The sequence below is a fragment of the Chiloscyllium punctatum genome, chromosome 3 (genome assembly GCF_047496795.1).
Source record: "Chiloscyllium punctatum isolate Juve2018m chromosome 3, sChiPun1.3, whole genome shotgun sequence".
NCBI lineage: Eukaryota > Metazoa > Chordata > Chondrichthyes > Orectolobiformes > Hemiscylliidae > Chiloscyllium > Chiloscyllium punctatum.
Window position 1 is genome coordinate 45322070 of NC_092741.1, and position 21958 is coordinate 45344027.

The following is a 21958-nucleotide window of genomic DNA, read 5'->3' on the forward strand; positions in this document are numbered from 1 at the left end:
GAAAACTTAGCAGAATACTAGTTTATTTAACTAATTAATAATAACTGTTCCAATATAGTAACATCCCATAACACACCCTTGGCAAAGGCAAATTCAGTCGAACAGATTGTCTCACATGCAATTCTAGCAGCAGGAGGAGAATCCCCAGCTTTTAGCTGTAACTGAGAGAGGAAAAACAGCTTCCACACCCAACTTCGAGACCACAACTGCCGTGAAAACTGAAACTAAAAATCCTGGTTCTTTGGGAGCTCGACCCCACCCATTCAGGCTGCTTCTGTTGTTCTACCTTTTAAACAAAAACCCAAAACCTCACAAGCTGTTTACTTCATTGGCTTGATCGACTGATTGGCACCTCTGTCTCAACTTTTCTTCATTAAGAAAACAGGACAAAATACACCTCTTAAAGATATAGTATTGTCATAGCATGAAAGAGGACAAAACAATGCTAATGTTTCAGGTTATTGACCTTTCATTAGAACTGACTTTAGAGTGTGAATCTAACATTGTGCAATCAGGAAATGTTCATGTGCACTCTATATGTCTATTAAAGAAACTGCAGCAGAGCAATTAATTGTGAGCATGGGGCACACTTTACTGCAATTTGCTTTTGTATCAGAAGATGGTGCTATTTTCCTTATTGTGACAGTTCATCCCAGTTATGGCCACATTGGTGCTGACACATGAACTGAGCTTTGCAGATGTCTGCATGTTGACTTCTCTCTCTCTCCATCTCTCTGAAACCATCTCTGACAACCACCTGATGAAGGAACCTCGCTCTGAAAGCTAGTGCTTCCAATTAAACCTGTTGGACTATAATCTGATGTTTGTTTTTTAACTTTGTACACCCCAGTCCAACACCGGATCTTCAGTTGTTGAGATCACTGATTAGGTGGTCCTTCATCTTAGTAATTGTTCACCACATGAGACTCTAGACAGCAGGGGCTAGCTTCTCATCAGAATTGAGAGCTGCCTGTCTGGTCTCTATGATATGCAAAGCTTGTCAATGAGTCCTTCTATCTCTCTCGAACTTCCCTGCCAGAAGGATTGATAGATATTGAATGCATTGATGTGCAAATTGTATTGGATTGAACGGGTTAAGTAATTTAAGTTTTAACCTATCATTAATACCTTGATGTAAGGAGCCGATTTTGCAGTTTTAATACTTACTTTGCTTTCTGTGTAAAATCATAGAGTTCTTTAAGATGAGGCAATGTGAGAGGTTGGAGGAAAGTATTTTTCAAATAAATTTTGTCTTGCTTCGCCCAGCAGCACTGATTTTAGCAACTCTGCTCACAGTCAAAGGAAGCGTTCTGCACATCACACCTCCAACTATCTCACTGCCCCACACGTCTAACTGTCCCACAGCACCCAACACTGTGAGGGAGCCTAGGAGAGCATCTCAAGTTCAATATTAGCCTGTCCTGGAGATCCCCACGATACAGGTTAGGGGCATGTCAGTCGTTAGAGATCCTGTTCCAACACATTTGGGTTTGGGAACATGATGAACAGAGATTTATTATAGGGTGAGCTTTCTGACTGGAGAGGGAATCAGAACAGGGTCTGATTCTGCCTTCAGTTAGTTCATCTGCTTTCCAGATGGGGCCATTTGATGGTGTAAAAGAGGTGGGATGCTACTTGAATACACCTTTACCCTTGTCCAAGTGCATGAAGGCCATTGTAGCATCACTCTAAATAAATGCAGGGATTGGTCCTGGGACATGCTTTTGCTTATGACTTGGTCACATAATCCAATTGCAACTGAGCTGGCACATTGTGGGCCCTCTGCACGAATTGTTCCTGGTCCAGTCCAGAGAATTAAACATTTACAGCAAGATTTCCTGATAGCCTTGTATTCCATTATTCAAGTGTACAGTTCAACTGTTTGGTTTCACTGCTTTCATCACATCCACTTGTGTTCAGTAGAGCAGGAAATAATTAACCAGGTCTTGTGTATGTTGTTTGCTGTCCATAGTAACCGTGGAACAGCCCTTTCTATAAATGGCACCTGTTTGCCCTTGCAAGGAATCTACTGTGTGTATGATTGCTTTGCACTTACTGGAAAAGGTTTCCTTATAAATAGATTGAACACTTGAGGTTCTGCCAAATGGCAGCCATAGACCACTTGAACCATAGAGTGCACTTCAAGGTGTTTGTTCTGTTGCTAGGCAGACCCTAGGAGCACTGTAAGATGTACAATGTTTCAGACTCTGCAATGTGCAGTGAAATATAATTCCCACTTACCTGTAGTTACTGTACTGGGGCAATACATGGACATAGTCATTTAATGTGAGAAATACTAGTCAGTTCTTGATCTGCAGTGTTTACGTCGGTGTCAGCGTTAGTTTAGTTTTGTTAGGAGATTGATCTTGCTAAATTTGGTTTGCTTGCATTTGGTATGCTGGCCTTTATTGAGTATTGGAGTTAGGAGGTCATATTGCAGCTGTACAGGACATTGGTTAGGCCACTTTTGGAATATTGTGTTCAGTTCTGATCTCCCTGCTGTAGGGAGGATGTTGTGAAACTTAAGTGTGTTCAGAAAAGATCCATGAGAATGTTGCCAGGGTCAGAGAGTTTGAGCTCTAGGGAGAGGCTGAATAGGCTGGGGCTGTTTTCCTTACAGTTTTGGAAGCTGAGGGGTGATCTTATAGAAGTTTATAATATCAAGAGGGGTGTGGATAGGGTGAACAGCCAAGATCTTTTCCCTTGGGTAGGTGAGTCCAAAACTAGAAGGCATAGAATTAGGGTGAGAGGGAAAAGATATAAAAGGGAACTAAGGGGCAACGTTTTTACCCAGAGGGTGGTGCATGTATGGACTGAGCTGCCATAGGAAGTGGTGGAGGCTGGTACAATTACAACATTTAAAAGGCATAGGGATGGGTATATGAATAGGAAGGGTTTGGCGGGATATGGGCCAAGTGCTGGCAAATGGGACTGGATTAATTTAGGATATCTGGTCATTATGGACGAGTGGAACCGATGGGTCTGTTTCCATGCTGTATAGCTCTATGATTTTAAATAGTGAAATATTACTAAAAGACAGCTCAGACAAGCTACCATCGCCAAAGACTCATACTCTCCCAGTGAAATGTTAAACAAATTCTCCCAAGGTAAGGTCCTAAATACAGAAATTATCCCAAGTATTAATTATTTGACTTCCTCTTCCCACCATTTCTTCTCCTGCTGTGCTTTGCCATGCCTAGTGCCATTCTTATGTGAGCCCAAGTAATCAGTATTGGCAGGCTTTCCTGCCAGAAGGGCTATCACACACAAACGGAGCCCCTATCCTCAGCAGATACCAACACATTTCCAGTGGTGGCATGTCATTGAGGGAGAGCTGTGGCCTCTTCCCCTCTTTCACCCAAGGTGGTTTCTTAGTGAGTGAATCTCAGAAGCCGGTGCTGCAAATCTCAGGCTATTCCAATTGGGATATAATTTACTTAAGAACGTATCATTAGATTCTTAAAGTCCATAATGTATTCCCTAAATCTTTCTGTTCCTTACTCCCTTGGAAATGTTTTCTTAAATGCAACATTTTTTCCTCCTTTTTCTTCTTTTCAAAATCAAGTGCCTCATAGTCCCCCACATTTAAAAAAATTACATTAAGAACTACCTGTCTGCACTGTAACCCTGGGTCGAGGGTTGGAGAGTTACCTTTCAACTTGATATGTCTGGATTTGCCATTGGGGTGCAGTAGCGTGCAATGGAACCCTCTGATCAATCATTTTATCAGGAACACCTTTTGTTTCTGAGAAACCCACTGTTGTGGAATGAGGAATGGGTATGGGCTGTTGAACTTACACTTCCTGCTTTAATCTCTGACCCCTGCATCCTATTATCTGTTTTCCTCTTTGTCATCAGGGGAACTAATATCAAGGCTCGTGTTTGAATTCTTTCCCCGCTGTTTGTGCATTGTACACTCACTCACTACAGTCATGCAAAGCATTTTTTGTGAGGTTGTTGATGACAATGCAGTTCTGATTGACTAGTAGACTTTGAAAATACTGGTAGCTCTGTCCACAGGAAGAGACATGGTTCAGATTTTAATCCCATTTAGACCTTCATCATGATTGATGCTAAATGACTTTAGTTGTCATTTTGTATTTAGAAATATTCATCGCTAATCTGACATGTTGTCTCTGAACCGATAAAGTTCAAAGCAGCAGAATTTTCCAGTTGACCTGTGTCCTCGGTATAGTTTAAACCTCTAGGCTTCATTGTCTGCATTTTTAACCAGCAGGGTTTTGTTGTCAGTGTTTGTGCTACACAATGAATTTCAAAGATGCTTTAATCCAAAACTAGCTTTGAAACATGGCTTATTTGAAGCAGCTGTTTTGCTGCATGTCTGAGCTCCTGTTTCGTGCGTGGTTGTGATACAGAGGGAGCACCTAGATGAATGGTATTACTTTACTATTGTGAAATCAGGAAATGTATTCGTGAATATTTGTTTACCAGTTTCTTGACTGAGGAAAGAGTGGATTGCTATAAGTGATGACAGCTTTCCAGCATCGTTGGTGAACCTGAATAGCAAGTGTTTGCACGTTTAGTAAGGGGAGCTCAGCTGAGCTCTATTCTCTTAGCTGACAACTGTACACATATGTATCAATCTTGTGGAAATGCCTTGCATAAATCTCCTTTGAACCACTTCCAACAGATTCACATCCTTCCTTAAATAAGGAGACCAAAACAGCACATAGAGTACGAGATGTAGTTTCACAAATGCCCCGCATGGCTGAAGCATAACATCCTTACTTAGAATGTCGTATTACATTTATAAATCATCTGTGGCATTTCTGTTGTGCTGTTCAGGGCCTCTGAGCATTTTGAAGTACGTAACAGCCAATTAAATACTTCTAGGTTGTGTTAGCCATCGTAAACTTTTAAGAGGGAGGAACAGGAGTAGGCCACTCTGCTCATCAGGTCTCCTCTTCCATAAAGCATAACATTTTACTCAGAATGTTGCACTACATTTCTGAATCATCTTTCTTCCCCCCCCCCCCCCCCCCCCCAATCCCCGTGATTCTGATCTTCTGTCCATTTTACCCTCTGCTTTCCTTTTTTAATAGGACTCAAAGCCTGTTTCTTCCTCTTCAATTTTGTCTACCTTGCCTTGAACCTTCCTTCCAGTTGCTGCTTCTAATTCTGCCATCATGAATTGACATCTGTTCTAGTACAACCACAACTACAAAGCTCTTTGTATTTTCTGCATTAAAGGTGCCATTTTGATGCAAGTTTCAATGCAAAAGCAGTTAAGCAAGAATATGTCACTGTCAAAAATGCACATTCCATGCCAAATGCATTGATCTTTTGGTTGCAAAAACTCAAAACACTACAGTGCACTGAATTATGAGGAAAGTCTTGAGATCTGCATCTTTTAAAAAGGGACAACAGATTATGCCATATCCTACAAACAAAATTCAAGTTTGTACGTTATTATGAAGAAGGTAAAATCACCTGATTTTAAATCTTCGTAGTAAGATAATGGGCATAGTGCAAACTGGAAGTTTGATTAAAATTTAGGATAGACTAAAGCAAAATACTACGACGACTGGAAGTTTGAAATAAAAAGCTAAAATGCTGGATAGACTCAGCAGATCTAGCAGTATCTCTGGAGAGAAGACGAATTAACAGTTTTGGTTGGTGACCAGTTAATAGAAGGGAACCCAAAACTCTGGGCTTATTTATAAAGGGCTGATATGATAATTACAATCCTGAACCAGTTGCCGCAGAATACTTGTTATAGATGTTCTTAATAACTTTGTTTGTCACAAAATCCTTCTGTATATGCAATTTAATGATTTTTCACGTGTAAGAATGAACAACTTAAGTATTCATGAATATGTTTTGTGAAAGTGATTGGACCTCCACTACAGACTTTATATATATAATATATATTATATATATTGCACAATACGCTATTCGATAGTCTCTGTGTCTCTAATCTGGGCTAGAGTTTGATAGCTTTATACGGTGATTTGATGCCATTACCTTGAAGTATTTTAGCTGGAAACTCTGCATATTTTGAAAATGTTATTTAAAATCTGGAATTTTCTTATTAAGAATCTTATATGTTCGAATGGGCAAAGAATAAAATTCAGCTTGTAGAACCATATCCCCATAAGCCTTTTGGAAAATTGCAATTAACTAGCCAACCATATACCTCTTTAAACTATATACCAAATTACTACAGAAGAACTATTTATACTGGCCATGAGTGTTGTTAGAACTTGAGTCGATCCAACTAAGTGTACCTTAATGATTTAGTCTGCATCCCTTGCAGGCAATTAGAACATTTCATCATTGATGAGCTATTCTATTTTACGAATGAAATATCAATAGTGTTATGGTGTTAAGTGCAGTTTCACTTTGATTTATTAGAGGGTAGTGATGACAGCGGAATTAAGCAAGTCTTCAGCACTGTTGATTTTTAAAAGTATTTTGTACCTGGTTCATCTTCAAAGATATAAAATTGGTTTTGCCAAACTCAGTGGGTCTGTGGACAGAGAAACAGGATTAACATTTTGAATTCAATACAACTCTTAAGAACTGACACTGCTGATTTTCTTCCAGGTATTCCCAACTTGTGGAAGGCCTGCTCTTCTCTCAGATGTAAAGAAACAGTTTTACATTTTCAGCATTTGTAATATTTTGCTTTTATTTGAATTGGTTTCATGCTTCAGCTTTTCACGCTTCACAATTCATTGTGCAACTTAATTATGTGTTTTTACTTTATTTAAATAATTATCTGAGGCAAAACAAAATTGTGACAATGTTGCCCATTTTCTCATGAGGGCTTCAAAAAAATCGCCTCTCATGTCTTTTTTTAAATCTCTTTCCTCTCAGTTAAAAATGTGCCCCCCAATCTTGAAATCCCCCATCCTGGGGAAAAGACAATTACCATTAACTCTGTCTGTACCTCTCATTATTTTATAAACTTCTATCAGTTTGCCTGTCAACCTTCTACACTCCAGTGAAAAAGTCACAGCCTATCCAGCCTTTCTTTATAACTCAAATCTTCCACACCCAGCAATATCTTGGTAAATTTCTTCTGAACCCTCTCCAGCTTGATAACATCCTCCTTATAACTGAGTGCCCAGAACAGTATTCTAGAAGAGGCTTCACCAATGAGCTGTAAAACCTCAACATATCTTCTCAACTCCTGTACTCAAAGGACTGAGTATTGAATGCAAGGCCTTTTTAACCACCTATATGTGACACAAACTTCAAAGAATTATGTACCTGCACCTCTACCTCTCTCTGTTCTACAACACTACCTAAGGTCCCACCATTAATTATGTAAGCCCTACCCTTGTACCAAAATGCAATACCCTCGCATTTACCCAGATTGAATTCCATCTGCCATTTTTCAGCCCATTGACCCATTTGATCAAAATCCCTTTGTAATCCTCGAAAATCTTCTTTACTGTCTGCTATGCCACCAATGTGGGTGTCGCCAACAAACTTATTAACCATACCTGGTATATTCTCATGCAAATCATTTATGTAAATGAAAAACAGAAGAGGGCTCAGAACCAATCCCTGTGGAGCACTGCTGATCATAGACCTCCAGTCCAAAGAAAGCAACTTTCCACCATCACTCTCTGTCTTCTGCTGTTAAGCCAATTATGTATCCAATTGGCAAGTTCATCTTGAATCTTGTGTGATTTAACTTTACTAATTCGTCTACCGAGCGGAACCTTGTCGAAGGCTTTACTAAAATCCAAACAAAAACACATCTACTGCTCTGCCGTCACCAATCCTTTTGGTAATTTGCTCAAAAAACTAGATCAAGTTTGTGAGACACTATTTTCTTTGCACAAAACCATGCTGACTATCCCTAATCCATCTTTTATAATCCCCTCCAACAAAATACTCACAACTGAAGTGAATGGTCTACAGTTCCCTGGTTTTTCCTTACAACCTTCCTTAAAGAAAGGTACATTAGCAACACTCCAGTCATCAGGCACTTCACCCGTAGTTACAAATTATGCAAATATTTCTGCAAGGGGTCTTGTAATTTCTTTGCTTACTTCCCATAATGTTCTGGGATAAATTAGATCAGGTCCTGGAGATTTATCTACCTTTGATGATCTATAAGACCTCCAAAACATCCTCTTCTGTTATGTGAACTGTTTTTAAAACATCAAAGTTTATTTCTCTGCATTTTCTAGACTCCTTTTCTTTCTCTACAATAAAAACTACGTGAAATATTTGTTTAGTATCTCTCCAATCTCCTGGAGTTCAACACAAAGAAGACCTTCTTGATCTTTAAGAGGCCCTATCCTCTCTCTAGTTGCCCTCCAGTTCTTAATGTATTTGCAGAATCTCTTTGGAATATCCTTAAGCTTATCTGCCAATGCTATCTCATATCCCCTCCTTGCCTTCCTGATTTCTTTGTTAATCATTGTAAAGAGCAGGGGAGTTCTTAAGAGATTGAATTGAACCAAGTTGTCTGTATCTAAAATAAGATTCTCTTTTATTCATTACTAGAACCTTAATATCTTTATTCATCTATTTGTTTCTCAGACTGGAACCTATAACCAATGGTATGTCACAAGAATCTGCGCTGGGTCCACTGTTTTTTATAATTTATGTAAATGATTTTAATGTGAATATAGGAAAATTGGTCAGTAAGTTTGCAGATGAAATGAGAGGCTGAACAGGCTGGGGCTATTTTCCCTGGAGCATCAGAGGCCGAGGGGTGACCTGATGGAAGTTTATAAAATCATGAGGCACATGGATAGGGTGAATAACCAAGGTCCTTTTCCCAGGTTAAGGGAGTCCAAAATTAAGGGGCATAGGTTTAAGGTGAGAGGGGAAAGATATAAAAGGGGCCAAAGGGGCAACTTTTTCTTGCAGAGGGTAGTGTGTAGATGGAGCTACCAGAGAAAGTGGTGGGGAGGCTTGTAAAACTGCAACATTTAAAAGGGGTCTGGATGGGTATATGAGTAGAAGGGGTTTGGTGGGATATGGTCCAAGTGCTGTAGATTAATTTAGGAAAACTGGTCAGCATGGACCTCTTGGACCGAAGGGTCTGTTTCTGTGCTGTACAACTCTGCGACTCAAGATCAGAAATTGCTAGAAATTTTCAGCAGATCTGGAAGCGTCTGTGGAGAGAAAGCAGAGTTAATGTTTTAGAATTCAGTTTTTGTTTTTGATTTCAGCATCCACAGTTGTTTTTTTGTTTAGCTAAATTGTGGGAGGAGGTTACATAAATTAGGTTTGTAGAACTGTATGTTCCGATGTTTTAGGGATGATTAAACAATTGTAAAGGATCATATTTATATAGCAGTTTACATGACTATTGGAGATTTCAAAGTACTTTATAGCCAATGAAGTACTTTTGAAGGGTCATCAGTGTTCTACCAAGTCTACAGCAAACTCCCAAAAACATTTTGACAATAATAACTGGTAAATTTGTTTTGTAGTGTAGATTGAGGGACAAATATTGGCCAAAGGACTGGGGATAGTTTTTATGAATGTCTTCAGTTTTAGTGCCATGCATCTTGCATCCAACTAAGCATGTTGGAAGTGGCCTTATATAATGCTAACGTGTCCACAATAAGACTACTGCTCTGGTACTGCAACACTTCTGCAGTGTCAACTTTTGCTTTTATGATCAAACCCTGCAATCAGACCTGATCCCAGGACCCTGTGATTCAGAGACAAGCATGTCACCAACTGAGCCAGAGGTAGATAGAAATTATTTCCAATGGTTGGGTAACTTGGGTAAAGGAGAGACATTAAAGTTGGAGCAAGGCCATTTCAGGCATGACATCAAGAAACACAAAGGGTAGGTGGACATCTGGAACTCATTCCCTGCCAAAAGCTGTTGAAGCTAAGTGAATGGAAAATGAAACTGGGAGAGATTCACTTAGAGTATTATAGGATACACAATTAATGTGGCTAATTAAGACATGGATTGAATGGCAACATTAACATGTCTAAGATATGGATTGAATGGCAGTACAGGCTAGAATTATTTTTTTTGTTCAAATGACAGTATTGATGACTGTGACCAATATATAATTTGAACAAGTTACAACCTGAATCAAATTTGAATTTTGCCAGAGTTTTCTGCTTTGCAAAGATGCCATATTTATAGATAGGGTTTTATGGGTATCTCATACCCAAGAGCAGCTTTGGTGAGGTTTGGGATCTAATATTTGCATGTGTCATGTAGAGCTGTCTCTAACTTCATAATGCAATAAGCTCAAAGACTTAGAGTCATAGAGATGTACAGCATGGAAACAGACCCTTCGGTCCAACCCATCCATGCCGACCAGATATCCCAACCCAATCTAATCCCACCTGCCAGCACCCGGCCCATATCCCTCCAAACCCTTCCTATTCATATACCCATCCAAATGCCTCTTAAATGTTGCAATTGTACCAGCCTCCACCACATCCTCTGGCAGCTCATTCCATACACATACCACCCTCTGCGTGAAAAAGTTGCCCCTTAGGTCTCTTTTATATCTTTCCCCTCTCATCCTAAACCTATGCCCTCTAGTTCTGGACTCCCCAACCCCAGGGAAAAGACTTTGCCTACTTATCCTATCTATGCCCCTCATAATTTTGTAAACCTCTATAAGGTCACCCCTCAGCCTCCGACACTCCAGGGAAAACAGCCCCAGCCTGTTCAGCCTCTCCCTATAGCTCAGATCCTCCAACCCTGGCAACATCCTTGTAAATCTTTTCTGAACCCTTTCAAGTTTCACAATATCTTTCTGACAGGAAGACCAGAATTGCACGCAATATTCCAACAGTGGCCTAACCAATGTCCTGTACAGCCGCAACATGATCTCCCAACTCCTGTACTCAATACTCTGACCAATAAAGGAAAGCATACCAAACGCCGCCTTCACTGTCCTATCTACCTGCGACTCCACTTTCAAGGAGCTATGAACCTGCACTTCAATGTCTCTTTGTTCAGCAACACTCCCTAGGACCTTACCATTAAGTGTATAAGTCCTGCTAAGATTTGCTTTCCCAAAATGCAGCACCTCTCATTTATCTGAATTAAACTCCATCTGCCACTTCCCAGCCCATTGGCCCATCTGGTCCAGATCCTGTTGTAATCTGAGGTAACCCTCTTCGCTGTCCACTACACCTCCAATTTTGGTGTCATCTGCAAACTTACTAACTGTACCTCTTATGCTCGCATCCAAATCATTTATGTAAATGACAAAAAGTAGAGAGCGCAGCACCGATCCTTGTGGCACTCCACTGGTCACAGGCCTCCAGTCTGAAAAACAACCCTCCACCACCACCCTCTGTCTTCTACCTTTGAGCCAGTTCTGTATCCAAATGGCTAGTTCTCCCTGTATTCCATGAAATCTAACCTTGCTAATCAGTCTCCCATGGGAACCTTGTCGAACGCCTTACTGAAGTCCATATCGATCACATCTACTGCTCTGCCCTCATCAATCTTCTTTGTTACTTCATCAAAAAACTCAATCAAGTTTGTGAGATGTGATTTCCCATGCACAAAGCCATGTTGACTTCTTGCAGTTCAATGTTTTACTTCTATAAATCACTCCTTTTCAACCCCACATCCCTCTCCTCCTGAAACCTGAGTTGAATATTCACTGTGATAAGTGAAATAATTGTTTACATGGTAAGACTCAAGTAATTGGCAGAAGTAATTTCTTTATCCTGTATCTTATTTTAGATTCGGCCAGTTGTTGAGCAGGTCTTTTCATTCTCGCAAGTACCCAAGGCCTTCCTGAAACTAGAAGGTGGTCACGCACGAGGGAAGACTGTCATTGATGGGAGTAAAGGATGTTTATAATAGGAACTGAAGATCTGTACAGACCAGTGCTTGATGTTATGTCCACTTATTTCTATTTTCAATAGCTGCAATAAACAGTCTCCAGCAATTAACTCAAAACGTTGTACATTTTATTTAAAGTTGTTACATATACATGATTCAGTACCTTGAACGAATACAGTAGTTCAGCTGTTGTAGATAGTAAAAGGGGTAATAAAACACTGTCCACTGTCCATGAAAACAATTGTCAAGCGCTAGTGTAACAATAGTTCAGCTGGTGAAAGCAAGGAATCGGGGTAACATAGGTAAAGTTAGACAGCATTAAATCTCAGATTAAAACTATACCACCACACTGGTACAGTTCTGAAGTTATTCCCATTACCTCAAACTGCCATTAAAGCATCTGATAGACATTAGAAGTTCTGTGTACTTAGCGTGATCAATTAAAAGGTTAAAAAAGTTCTCCAATTACAAATTGCTACAACCGATGCAGATTACAATCCTTGACACAATTATCAAACAAAACAGCTGTTTATAAACATCTCCTAATTCCCCAACAGAAAACAATCCTGGCCTGCCAGTAAGATGTCTCAGTGTGTGACACAAGCAGAAGTGATCTAACACCAATGCTACCATTGTTTTCAATTAGACCTGTTGTCAGGTCGTTCTTTGGAATGTTTTGTTTTTAAATCTTTGTGTTACTAATGGAAACACTACACATATTGGCAGTAATTCAAAACTCTAAATTAAAATCAGGAACTCCATCTGGGAGCAACACCATTTTAAAGGATAGTTCTTAAATTGCCTTTGAAACTAAAATGAATTGACTTGTTAATTGATTCAAAAGCTGAGAGCACAATTGTCCAACTAAATGTTTTGTCCTTTAATGTTTTGAACAAATTGGAAGACAGCAGCATAGTGCTTGCTACATGAAGTAATTCAGCTCATCTGCCAAGGATGTCATGGTGCAATAAAACAGTAACCTGTTTACCAACATCTTATCTTCTGACCTTCCAACCGAGAATAGCAAAATATACAATACTCTGAAATGTAGATGCTACCATTTATGTTACTTATGGCATTCAAAGTGATTGATATTCAATTTTATTTGACCACTGTGTGAAAAACTCCTTTGAAATGAATGGAATCGAATATGATTTGATGGATATGTGCAGCAATGACACCAGACAGGTGGTGCTGGTCTGGTTTCGTTTTGGAGAAGAAAACATATTTCAACAATTTTAATGTGCTGCATCACTAAAAATAGAGGACATTAAACCCAAATAATAAACAAGCCTTCTGATGTTCAATAAAACTGTAGAGTGAGCACAATATTTGTCAAGTATAAATACCTGTTTCTTTTCATCTAAAGGAGGATTTCAAAGCATTTACATTCAATACTGAAACAACAACAACCAGGCCCCGCTGCCAATATATGAACTAATCTTGAAAAATGATAAAGACCTAAGACTCTACATCAGATCTGGTTATGTTGCATAGTGAGCAGTACTTGCTTAGAAATAAACATTTAATTGAGATGACCTTTCTACCAGTCTTGCCCTGAATTCCAACTTACTATGCCTGGAATTTACTTAGAAGTGAAACATTGCACTTCCAGTAGTAAAATGAAGAGGTTTACAATATTTCAAAAGTGCCTCAAATATTTTGATTTCCTGTCTCTGCTTGGAATGAATCAAAGGATTTCCAGATCCCATCTTTGTGTTTGTTGAACTTCATCAAGTCTGCTGAGAATGGTTTGATTCTGGTCGTAATGTTGACCGCCTTTAAAAGCAATAAGATTACAATGGTTAGACAAATTTAATGAAAAGCTAGGTTTTTTGAAACAAAGCTTAACTCTGGTCAAAATCTATCAATCTTGACTACACAGCCTTTTCAAACAATGCACACAATCATCATTGTGAATGGGTACTTGCTGAAAGAAGGTTTATTTAAATTAAAATCTGTAGAGTCAGCTTGGTGCTATCTTGTTGCCGGTTGTTCAAGACCAGCCTAGAGAGATTGATGGAACCCTCATGTCTCTCCCATGGCTGTAGGGACTTGTGTGAAATATCTTTCAGCGTTCTTAATCCTATTGCTTGTGGATCTGGGTTTGCAGCTTCTATAGACTTCTGGTAGGACTCTTCATACTGGATGCCAATCTCTGACTTTCTCTCTGCAGATACTACTAGATTTCTAGCATTTTGTGTGTTTGCTGGAAGAACAACATCTTATCTTCAGACTAGACACATTGCAACCTTCTGGATTTAACACTGAATCAGCACCTTCAGATTGTGAAACTACTCCCATTCCTTCCCTTTCCACAATCCCCTGTGCCCCCCTCCCCCGCCAACTATTGCACAAACGCTATCCCCTCCACACTTCACACCGGCTCTAAAGAGTCACTTAGACTCAGTGTTAGCTTGCTCTCTCTCCATGGATGCTGCTTGACCCACTATGATCTCCAACATTTCTTTGGTGTCAGTAAAGATTCCAGCATCTGCAGTGATCTCCAGCATTTGCTCCTTCTCTCTGTGTTTGTATCACTTTAAGCCCTTGTTGCCTGCAGGGATTCTGCAATCCAGTCAGTTTGGGAAGATTTTCAAACCTAGATGGTGAGCAACATACTATTCGCGATAAAACAAAAAAAAAACTGGACTCGTTAAACTTCACCTCAAAGTAAAAATAGCTGATAAAAATTGCAGTGTATAATTCTAAATATTCTGAACACCTTTTTAAATATTTGTCAGATTTAGCCACAAATGGCTTTAGATTATCAAATTCAGTTTTGAAATTTTCAAGACAAAGACTGTGCTGCTCTAAGCAATTTGTTCTCTACAGATGGCCTTTTCTGATTTTTCTCCGATGTGAGTGGGCTGACGAGGCCAATATCTGTCCATCCCTAATTGCTCTCTGCACTTCTTTAAGGAGCATAAGCATGTACATTTGTGAAACGTCAAGGTCAGAAGGCTCAGGTTCAAATCCTACCTGTTCTAGAGGTGCGTTGTAGTATCTCTGAGCAAGCCAATTAAAAATATGTTGATTTTAAAAGGTACAGGGCGGAATGTAAATGTTTGTGCAAATCATCTCTCACTCCTAATGGAGGCAGGCAGAACGGATGAAGGCAACACTTACTCTCTCTATAACAATGCTGAAAGATGCTTTTTTGGAGCAGGAAATGAGAAAGACATTTTTTTGCTTTTGCTAAATAAAAAAATAAAGTTTGTGCACATAGTTCACAGACACTAGGACAAGACAGTATTTTTAACATAATGTACCTCCTTTGATAAGAAGCAGCCTAACTACTATAGCCTGATCAGAGGTCAGCTCTCCTCCTCACCCGCACTCCAAATGAGCCATTTAAGATGAGAATTTAACATTAATTGTGCCCCACTATCTTGCTCGGTATGTTTATTTGAAATCTGACCTGCTTGGAGTTTCATGAATGAAATGTAGCAATGGCCATTTAGTAAATAAAACATCTGAATAAAATGAATTGCTTGAAATAAAGTCTTGTTGCATAGTGAGACTGCCCAGCAGATAAAATACTTTCCACACCCTATGACTACCACCCGCATACCTAAAACTTGAATCACAAGCACGTTTGAAATTACTTGTACCATAAGAATGTAAAACTGTGCTTGTCCTGACAAAACAAATATTGATGAAATTTTTTCTGACAAGAATGTGCCATTTGTTTCAAAGAGACATTGTCCTTAATTATCAGCCATACGTCAAAATAAACAGATTGTTTTTAGGTAACATTATAACAAATGCAGATAGATGAAGTTGAGATAGTGATCTAATTAAATATAGGAACAAGTCTAAAGGGGCTGAAAAATCTTCTGATTTGTAGGTGTCGAGTTCAGCAATGTTAGAAATTCAGTGTGAACAGACACACTGGCAGCCTATGGGCATACTTGTCTGAAAACATCTGATTTCAGAAACTAAGCAAACTCAGGTTTGCTAAGTGCCTGCATGGGAGACACTCTGGGAATACCACGTGCAGTAATTATTAAAAGGGTAGACACTGTCAAAGATAAAGGCTTCTGAGAGCACTAAATAAATGATGCTGTGATTGATGGAATAGTGTGTATGTGTCAGTTTTACCTAGTAAACAGTCTGTGTAGTGAAATGGTATACTGGAACAAGGGTTTTCTAACACTATTTAAATAATTTATAGACTGGGTTAACAAGCACATACTATTCTTCAGATCTCATGTAAACTGCATGTCTAACCAAGCCCTGATATTGACTTTTCTAACCAAATGAAGCTGTAAATTTTACACTTTGTTAAATGAGTATTAAAGCTTTAAAAGTGCAGTCCTCACTGACTGCATATTGGTCAATGAGTATTTCATGGATAAGTGAATACTTTGCATTTGTATAACACCTTTAACAAATGCATTTCACAGGAGTGATACCAAACAAAATTTGGCACCAAGCTAATTAAAGTGATACAATATTAAAAAAGATGAGCAGAAATACAGTCAGTGTTACATTTTAAGGAATAACCATTAAAAAATGGAGTGTGTCGGGGAGTTAGATTACAGCCTAGGCAACTGAAGGCTTGGCCACCCTAGAGTGAAACAATGAAAGTTGAACAGGTTTACTTGGAAGTAAACCTGTTGGACTATAACCTGATGTTGTGTGATTTTTAACTTTGTCCATCCCACTCCAATACTGGCACCTCCACATCATAACTTGCTGCTAAATGCTCAAAAACCTCAAAATCCCTTCCTCTAAAATACAGATCACCTGAATGAAGTATTTTAAAGTTGTGAAATAAATACATTTTGATAGGTTAGGAAAACTGCAAGGTTCATAATAATGCAAATATAATTAGCTGCAAAATATGCCAAGACTTGACACCTCTATGACATTTTGTAACCTGTTGACAATTTTTTTCTAACCCATTCCTGGCAAGAATATTGCTGTTTATGAACGAAACACAAGAACTTGAATTTATATCATGCTTTTAATGACCTCAGGACATCCCACACCCATTTCTTTCCTTCAAAATTAATTTTCACACTGCAAGTTCAAACCAATCTGGTTGGCAGCAGGATGTAGTTAGATGAGTTTGCAATATAATTAGCATATGATTTAGAATATCATTAACAGCACAGAGTTTGAACCCCATTCGACCTTAAGTAGATTTAGGGCCTGCCTCCTCACCCTCCCCTCTTATAAAATCAGAGCATCGGCCATGGTTTGATTACCCTCAAAAAAATCTTGGATGAAATTGAGAAGAATTTATTTTGGTCACACTTAACCTTGAATAAGAATTGATCAGGACACAAGGAAGTACACTGATCGACTTCAAAGTGGTGCCTTGGGACCTTTTACGTTCACTTGAGCTGACAGTCTTGGCCCCAGTTTAACTTTGCTCTCAAATAGCAGCACATCAGACAGTGCAGATACCTTCACGTACTCCTCCACACAAAGAGGCTGGATTTTCTGATCAAGTCTGCTGGAGTAGCACTGGAAATCACAATCTGCTGTCTCAGCAGCTAATGCATTACCAGTAAGCCATAAATCATACATAAATACACCTGATGTTCTTCTAAAACATTCATTAAATTAATATTTGCACCACACAATTATTTACAATTCAAACTTTAAAATAAGATCCATACCGATCCCATTCACACATCTTCTCTAATCTACAGTTACTTCAGCCTAATAACACTTTGATTTTGAACTTCTCATTCTTATGTTCAAGATGCTCTATGGCCATGCCTCTCTTTTTCTTTATCACCTTATCTGGTCTTACAACCCTATGAGAATTCTTTGTTCTTCAAATTCTGGATATTTCACTACACTGTTTTTACTGTTCCATAATTAGGGTTATGCCATTGTTACCTTGGCCCTAAGCTCTGAATTTCCCTCACTAGATCTGTCCTAACCTCTCTTCTTTCAAAGACGCTCCTTTTACAACCTCTTTTGTTGAGCCTTTGTTCCCTTTCCTGATATTTATGTGATGGACATTTTTGTTTTGCTTATGCTCCTATGAACTGCGGTTAAGAATCTGTACCATGTCAAAGACACTGTATGAATGAAATTTGAGATTTTCAGCATCTGCAGCATTTTGCTCTTGTCAAGTAAGTGTGTTCGTTGTTGAGATCACATATGAATCAGATATTACTGCCATCAAATTTGATTATGCTAAGCAAAATAAACACCAATATACCAACAATTTATGATTGCATATAATTTCCCAGTCGAAAAATGCAACATATCATATATAATTTGAATATCTTTCATACAATATGTGTAATTGCTACAATGGACTCTACATGCGAGTGTCCTTTTTAAACTGTTTCCACTCTTAGTCTTGAATTTCAATCCTATTCAATTTTGAACGAGGTCAGCAATTTTCAAATCCCATCATGGTCAATTGTGAAACCAAGTTTTTAAACCCTGTTCAAGTATGGACAATCACCAGGAAATGACCAACTTATTCCTAAACATCCATCAAGGAAGAGGGCAGCACAATCTTACCTGTTCTTGTCTCTTCTAATGTGTCTATTCCCCTGTGTTACATATTTGAATCTGGCTGGTGTTGCTATATCTAAACAGCAATATCGAAAGGGGAGTGAGGGGAACACTTTCTCACAATAAATCTACCAGGTTTTTTACATTGGAATCACCTATCAATAGTAAATGCTTCTTCTTAAAACTTTGCTCATTCAACATTGGTTTGGAACAGAGGTCAGTAATTGCTGGAAATGCTCAGGCAGTCATGAAGCATCTGTGGAGGAAGGAGTTTGTGGGGAGGGATCTCTCTTTAATGTTGTCTTGAACATTATTCACATCATGTCAACACAAGTGCTGGTTAGTGGTTGTTGAGTACACTGATCCCATTAGTACAGAGAAGAATGAAAGACCAACACCTCACCTTTTATATCAATAACTAGATCAGTCCTTATTCCACTCCGTATGACTCCATCTGAACTGATGTTCCAGATATGAACGTCTTTGCTGTCCTGTATCGAGATTCCTAACCTTGAACTTGGACCGAGAAAGTTTCCAATCACATCCATGCAGCAATCATCTGCCATCTGTGAGGTAGAGCAAGAAGCAAATAGAAAAATAGTGCAAATCAATTAGAGTTAGAAATTGGAAACAAAACTTGCAAAAGAAATTCAGCAGGGACTGGCTGCTTCTGTGGACAGAAAGTAGAATTAATATTTCAGGCCCAGTGTTTTGGGTCCAATGATCCTTTCTCAGAACTTCTTCAGAAGGGTACTGAAGAAAGGTCACTGGATCAGAAATGTTAACTCTGATTTCTCTCCACAGAAGCTGCCAGATCTGCTGAGATTTTCCAGCAATTCCTGTTTGTGTTGCAGATTTCCAGCATCCGCAGTTCTTTCGGTTTATTGACTAAATTGGACCAACTGTGTATCATGATTACAATAGAAAGTCAGAGGTTGGGCATTTATTGGGAAGTTACTCACCCAATAACTGTTAAAAGTCTTTCCACCATCCAAAAGGCATTGATCAGGTGTCTGACAGAATATTTGCCTGGATATATGCACCTCTCACAATACCATCCTGCTCACTTGATTAGTACCCTACCCATCAACTTGAACATTCTTTCCATCCACTGCCAGTGCACAGTAACGGCAGAATGAAGTATTGAAGCAATTCATCAAGATTCCTTCTTTACCACATTCCATCTCGAAGAACAAGGGCATGACACTCCAGGAAACAACACTTTCTGAATGTTGCCTTACAAGTCATACATCATGCTGACTTGAAACTACGTTACCAGTCTTTCACTATCACAGGGTAAAAATATTGGAACTCCTATCCTTTGTGGGTACACAGACAGGCTGCTTTGGTTCGGAAGGTGACTCATTACCACTTCCTCAAAGATGAGTCGGGAAGGGCAACAAATATTGAGCCTATGCTCATGTCTCAAAGCACATCTTGCAATCTCATTTAATAATTGAAAACATGATTACATGATATAGTTTTTTCTTCCCCTAGTGGAAATCTCTGTAAGACAATTATATTTTGCTCCTTACAAAAGTAGCTGTCCAATAAGTAGAATTATTTTTGGGACTTGGGAGTGGGAGGAGATAAAACTCCCCCATAAAACACTTGACATAATACAAGCAAATTTTCAGATCTCCCCGTCATGAATTCAACAATTGTGTAATAACATGCTCTAGACTGCTTATATTTGCTGAAATCAAATTTAAAAATTGCAGCCTCAGCTTTGACACCTCATTAACAAGTTCCCAAAAAAAAGCTAAATAAGCCTTTAATTGGAGGCAATTTAATTTTGAAATTTGGATTTCAAAATAGAGGGATATGAACTTTGGTTAGTTCTGTGATTTGTTTTCTTTTATAAGTAACCTCAAAGTTAGAGAGTCCTTCCAGTTAAACTTCCAAACCATGAGGGTTTCTTGAGAAATCTGCAGTTTAGTAGAATTGAGGAAGTTTAGGCTCTCAGATTTATGAGAAGTTCATGACATTGAATTTCCTCCACAATCCATGGAAAAGGAAAGGTGAGGAGCCTGTGAAGGAGAAATTTGAGGTGTTGAGATACAAGATATAATTTCTCTGTACTTAAAACTTTTATAGTAGAGAGTGGCAGGAAACACGTTGTTTGTGTTTTAAGGTCTTTCTATTGGTCTTCTGTATTTCAAAGGCTTGTCTTTATTAAATCTTCTTTCATGTAATGAACTTCTGTTCTTTCAGTAAAGAAAATTGGCAGCTTCATGTGAATATGTGTCAGTGACTAACCACCGTGTGAGTTAACTAAAAAAAAACAAATCCAGCAAGCCATTTTTTATTCTGGGATCTAACTCTTCCAGAAGTACCATCAGCTAAAAAGTATTGTCCACCATCCCTGACAGCACTTTTGAAATTGTAAGCTGTCTTGGAGATATTAGAATCTTGCAATGTCTTCCCAGAACAGAATTTTAAATCACATCTGCAGCAGGTTCTGACTCAGCTGGCATTTGGAAATTTGACGCAAGGTCTCCCATTTTCAAAAAAAAATCTGTTAAAAGATAATACAGAAGGAAGCTACATTGAAAAAGCTAGGCTAGTATCTTCTTTTATTAGACTCAATATTTTGAATACCTTGGTTTTGATAAATCCGTCCTGATAGAACCACATTTGGTCATCCATTCCTGTACTGTCCAAAGCTTGCACACGCACCATGTGGATTTCATTCAAGTCTCCAGTAAACGTCATGAATGTTCCAGTACCTCGGTTTCGTATCCTAAAATACACTCGTCTCTGTAATCAAGACCGAACTGGTAAATGTAACATAGTTTTCCAATATGTTTTTCTGTTGTTCTAGATTATTGTACGTTTAAGCCATAGCTTTTGTATACATGCAGTACTTTATAAACTTGGACTTTATTTTTCCAGAGATGTGAAAGTAAGCAGCTATATTTGTATGAATTGCAATCACAAATTGTGCCAGAAATAACTGAAGAGGAAGTAGACGAGTGTTCTATTTTTCCACAGTTCACATAAATGCCTTCTTAAAGACAAAAGCTGAATTAAACATTATAATGTTTTAAAGCAATATTGTAGTAGGCACTAGAAACTAAACCACAATCCTGCACAGCTGGTTTAAATTCCAGTATTGTACATCTTGATGTAATTGTGAAATTCCCTTTCCTTGTTTGAAGAATTCCTAATTTTTCCTTTACTGCCGTTGGAAGATACTCAGTGAATATTGGTTACTTATTCGAAAGTGAGAAAGGAAAGGATTGGGCACATTTATGGAAACATATGAAATAAGGGCAACAATAGGCCATTTGGGCCAGTCAAACCTACTACCTCATTCAGTCAGATTATGACTAATCATCTGCCCCTTACACCATTTTTGTCTTATACCATTTGCCTCAGATTCCACGGTATCATTTGTAAAGAGAAATCTATTGATTTTGTCTTGAAACATGCTCAATGTCAGAGCTTCCAAAGCCCTCTGGTGTAATCAATTTCTCAGTCTCACTACTCAGAATAAAGAAAATATTTCTCACCTCAGAGGCCTGCCCCTTCCTCTGAGATAATGACCCCTTGATCTATATTCACCAATCAGGAGGACCATCAATGTGACCTCTAAGCTGCATGGTCGCATGCCCAGCTGCTCCAAATGATCCCCGCAAGTAAGGTTCAGAAGTCAATCTGCATGCAGGCCTCAGAGGGCTGTGTAGCCAG

At 38.8% G+C, this 21958-nt stretch overlaps 2 protein-coding genes across 6 annotated transcripts in view; one reads left to right on the plus strand and one right to left on the minus strand.

Annotated features, from left to right (window-relative positions):
- The window catches only part of rtn4ip1 (reticulon 4 interacting protein 1), a 110449-nt gene that overhangs the window by 39264 nt on the left and 49227 nt on the right, over positions 1-21958 (plus strand). The window contains exon 9 of one of the 3 annotated variants that reach the window (XM_072552711.1): positions 11672-11890. The exons of the other annotated variants lie outside the window; for them this stretch is intronic. Coding sequence (XP_072408812.1) covers positions 11672-11791 — 120 coding nt within the window. The 3' untranslated portion in view covers positions 11792-11890. Of the gene's footprint in view, positions 1-11671; positions 11891-21958 lie in introns of those variants that run through there. 3 annotated transcript variants of the gene reach the window in all.
- The window catches only part of crybg1a (crystallin beta-gamma domain containing 1a), a 209140-nt gene continuing 199061 nt past the window's right edge, over positions 11880-21958 (minus strand). For all 3 annotated transcript variants that reach the window (XM_072552693.1, XM_072552698.1, XM_072552703.1), the window contains 3 exons: positions 20867-21025; positions 18669-18831; positions 11880-13552 (listed from right to left, as the gene is read on the minus strand). In XM_072552693.1, the coding sequence (XP_072408794.1) occupies positions 13464-13552; positions 18669-18831; positions 20867-21025 (411 nt within the window). In that variant the 3' untranslated portion in view covers positions 11880-13463. The remainder of the gene's footprint in view (positions 13553-18668; positions 18832-20866; positions 21026-21958) is intronic.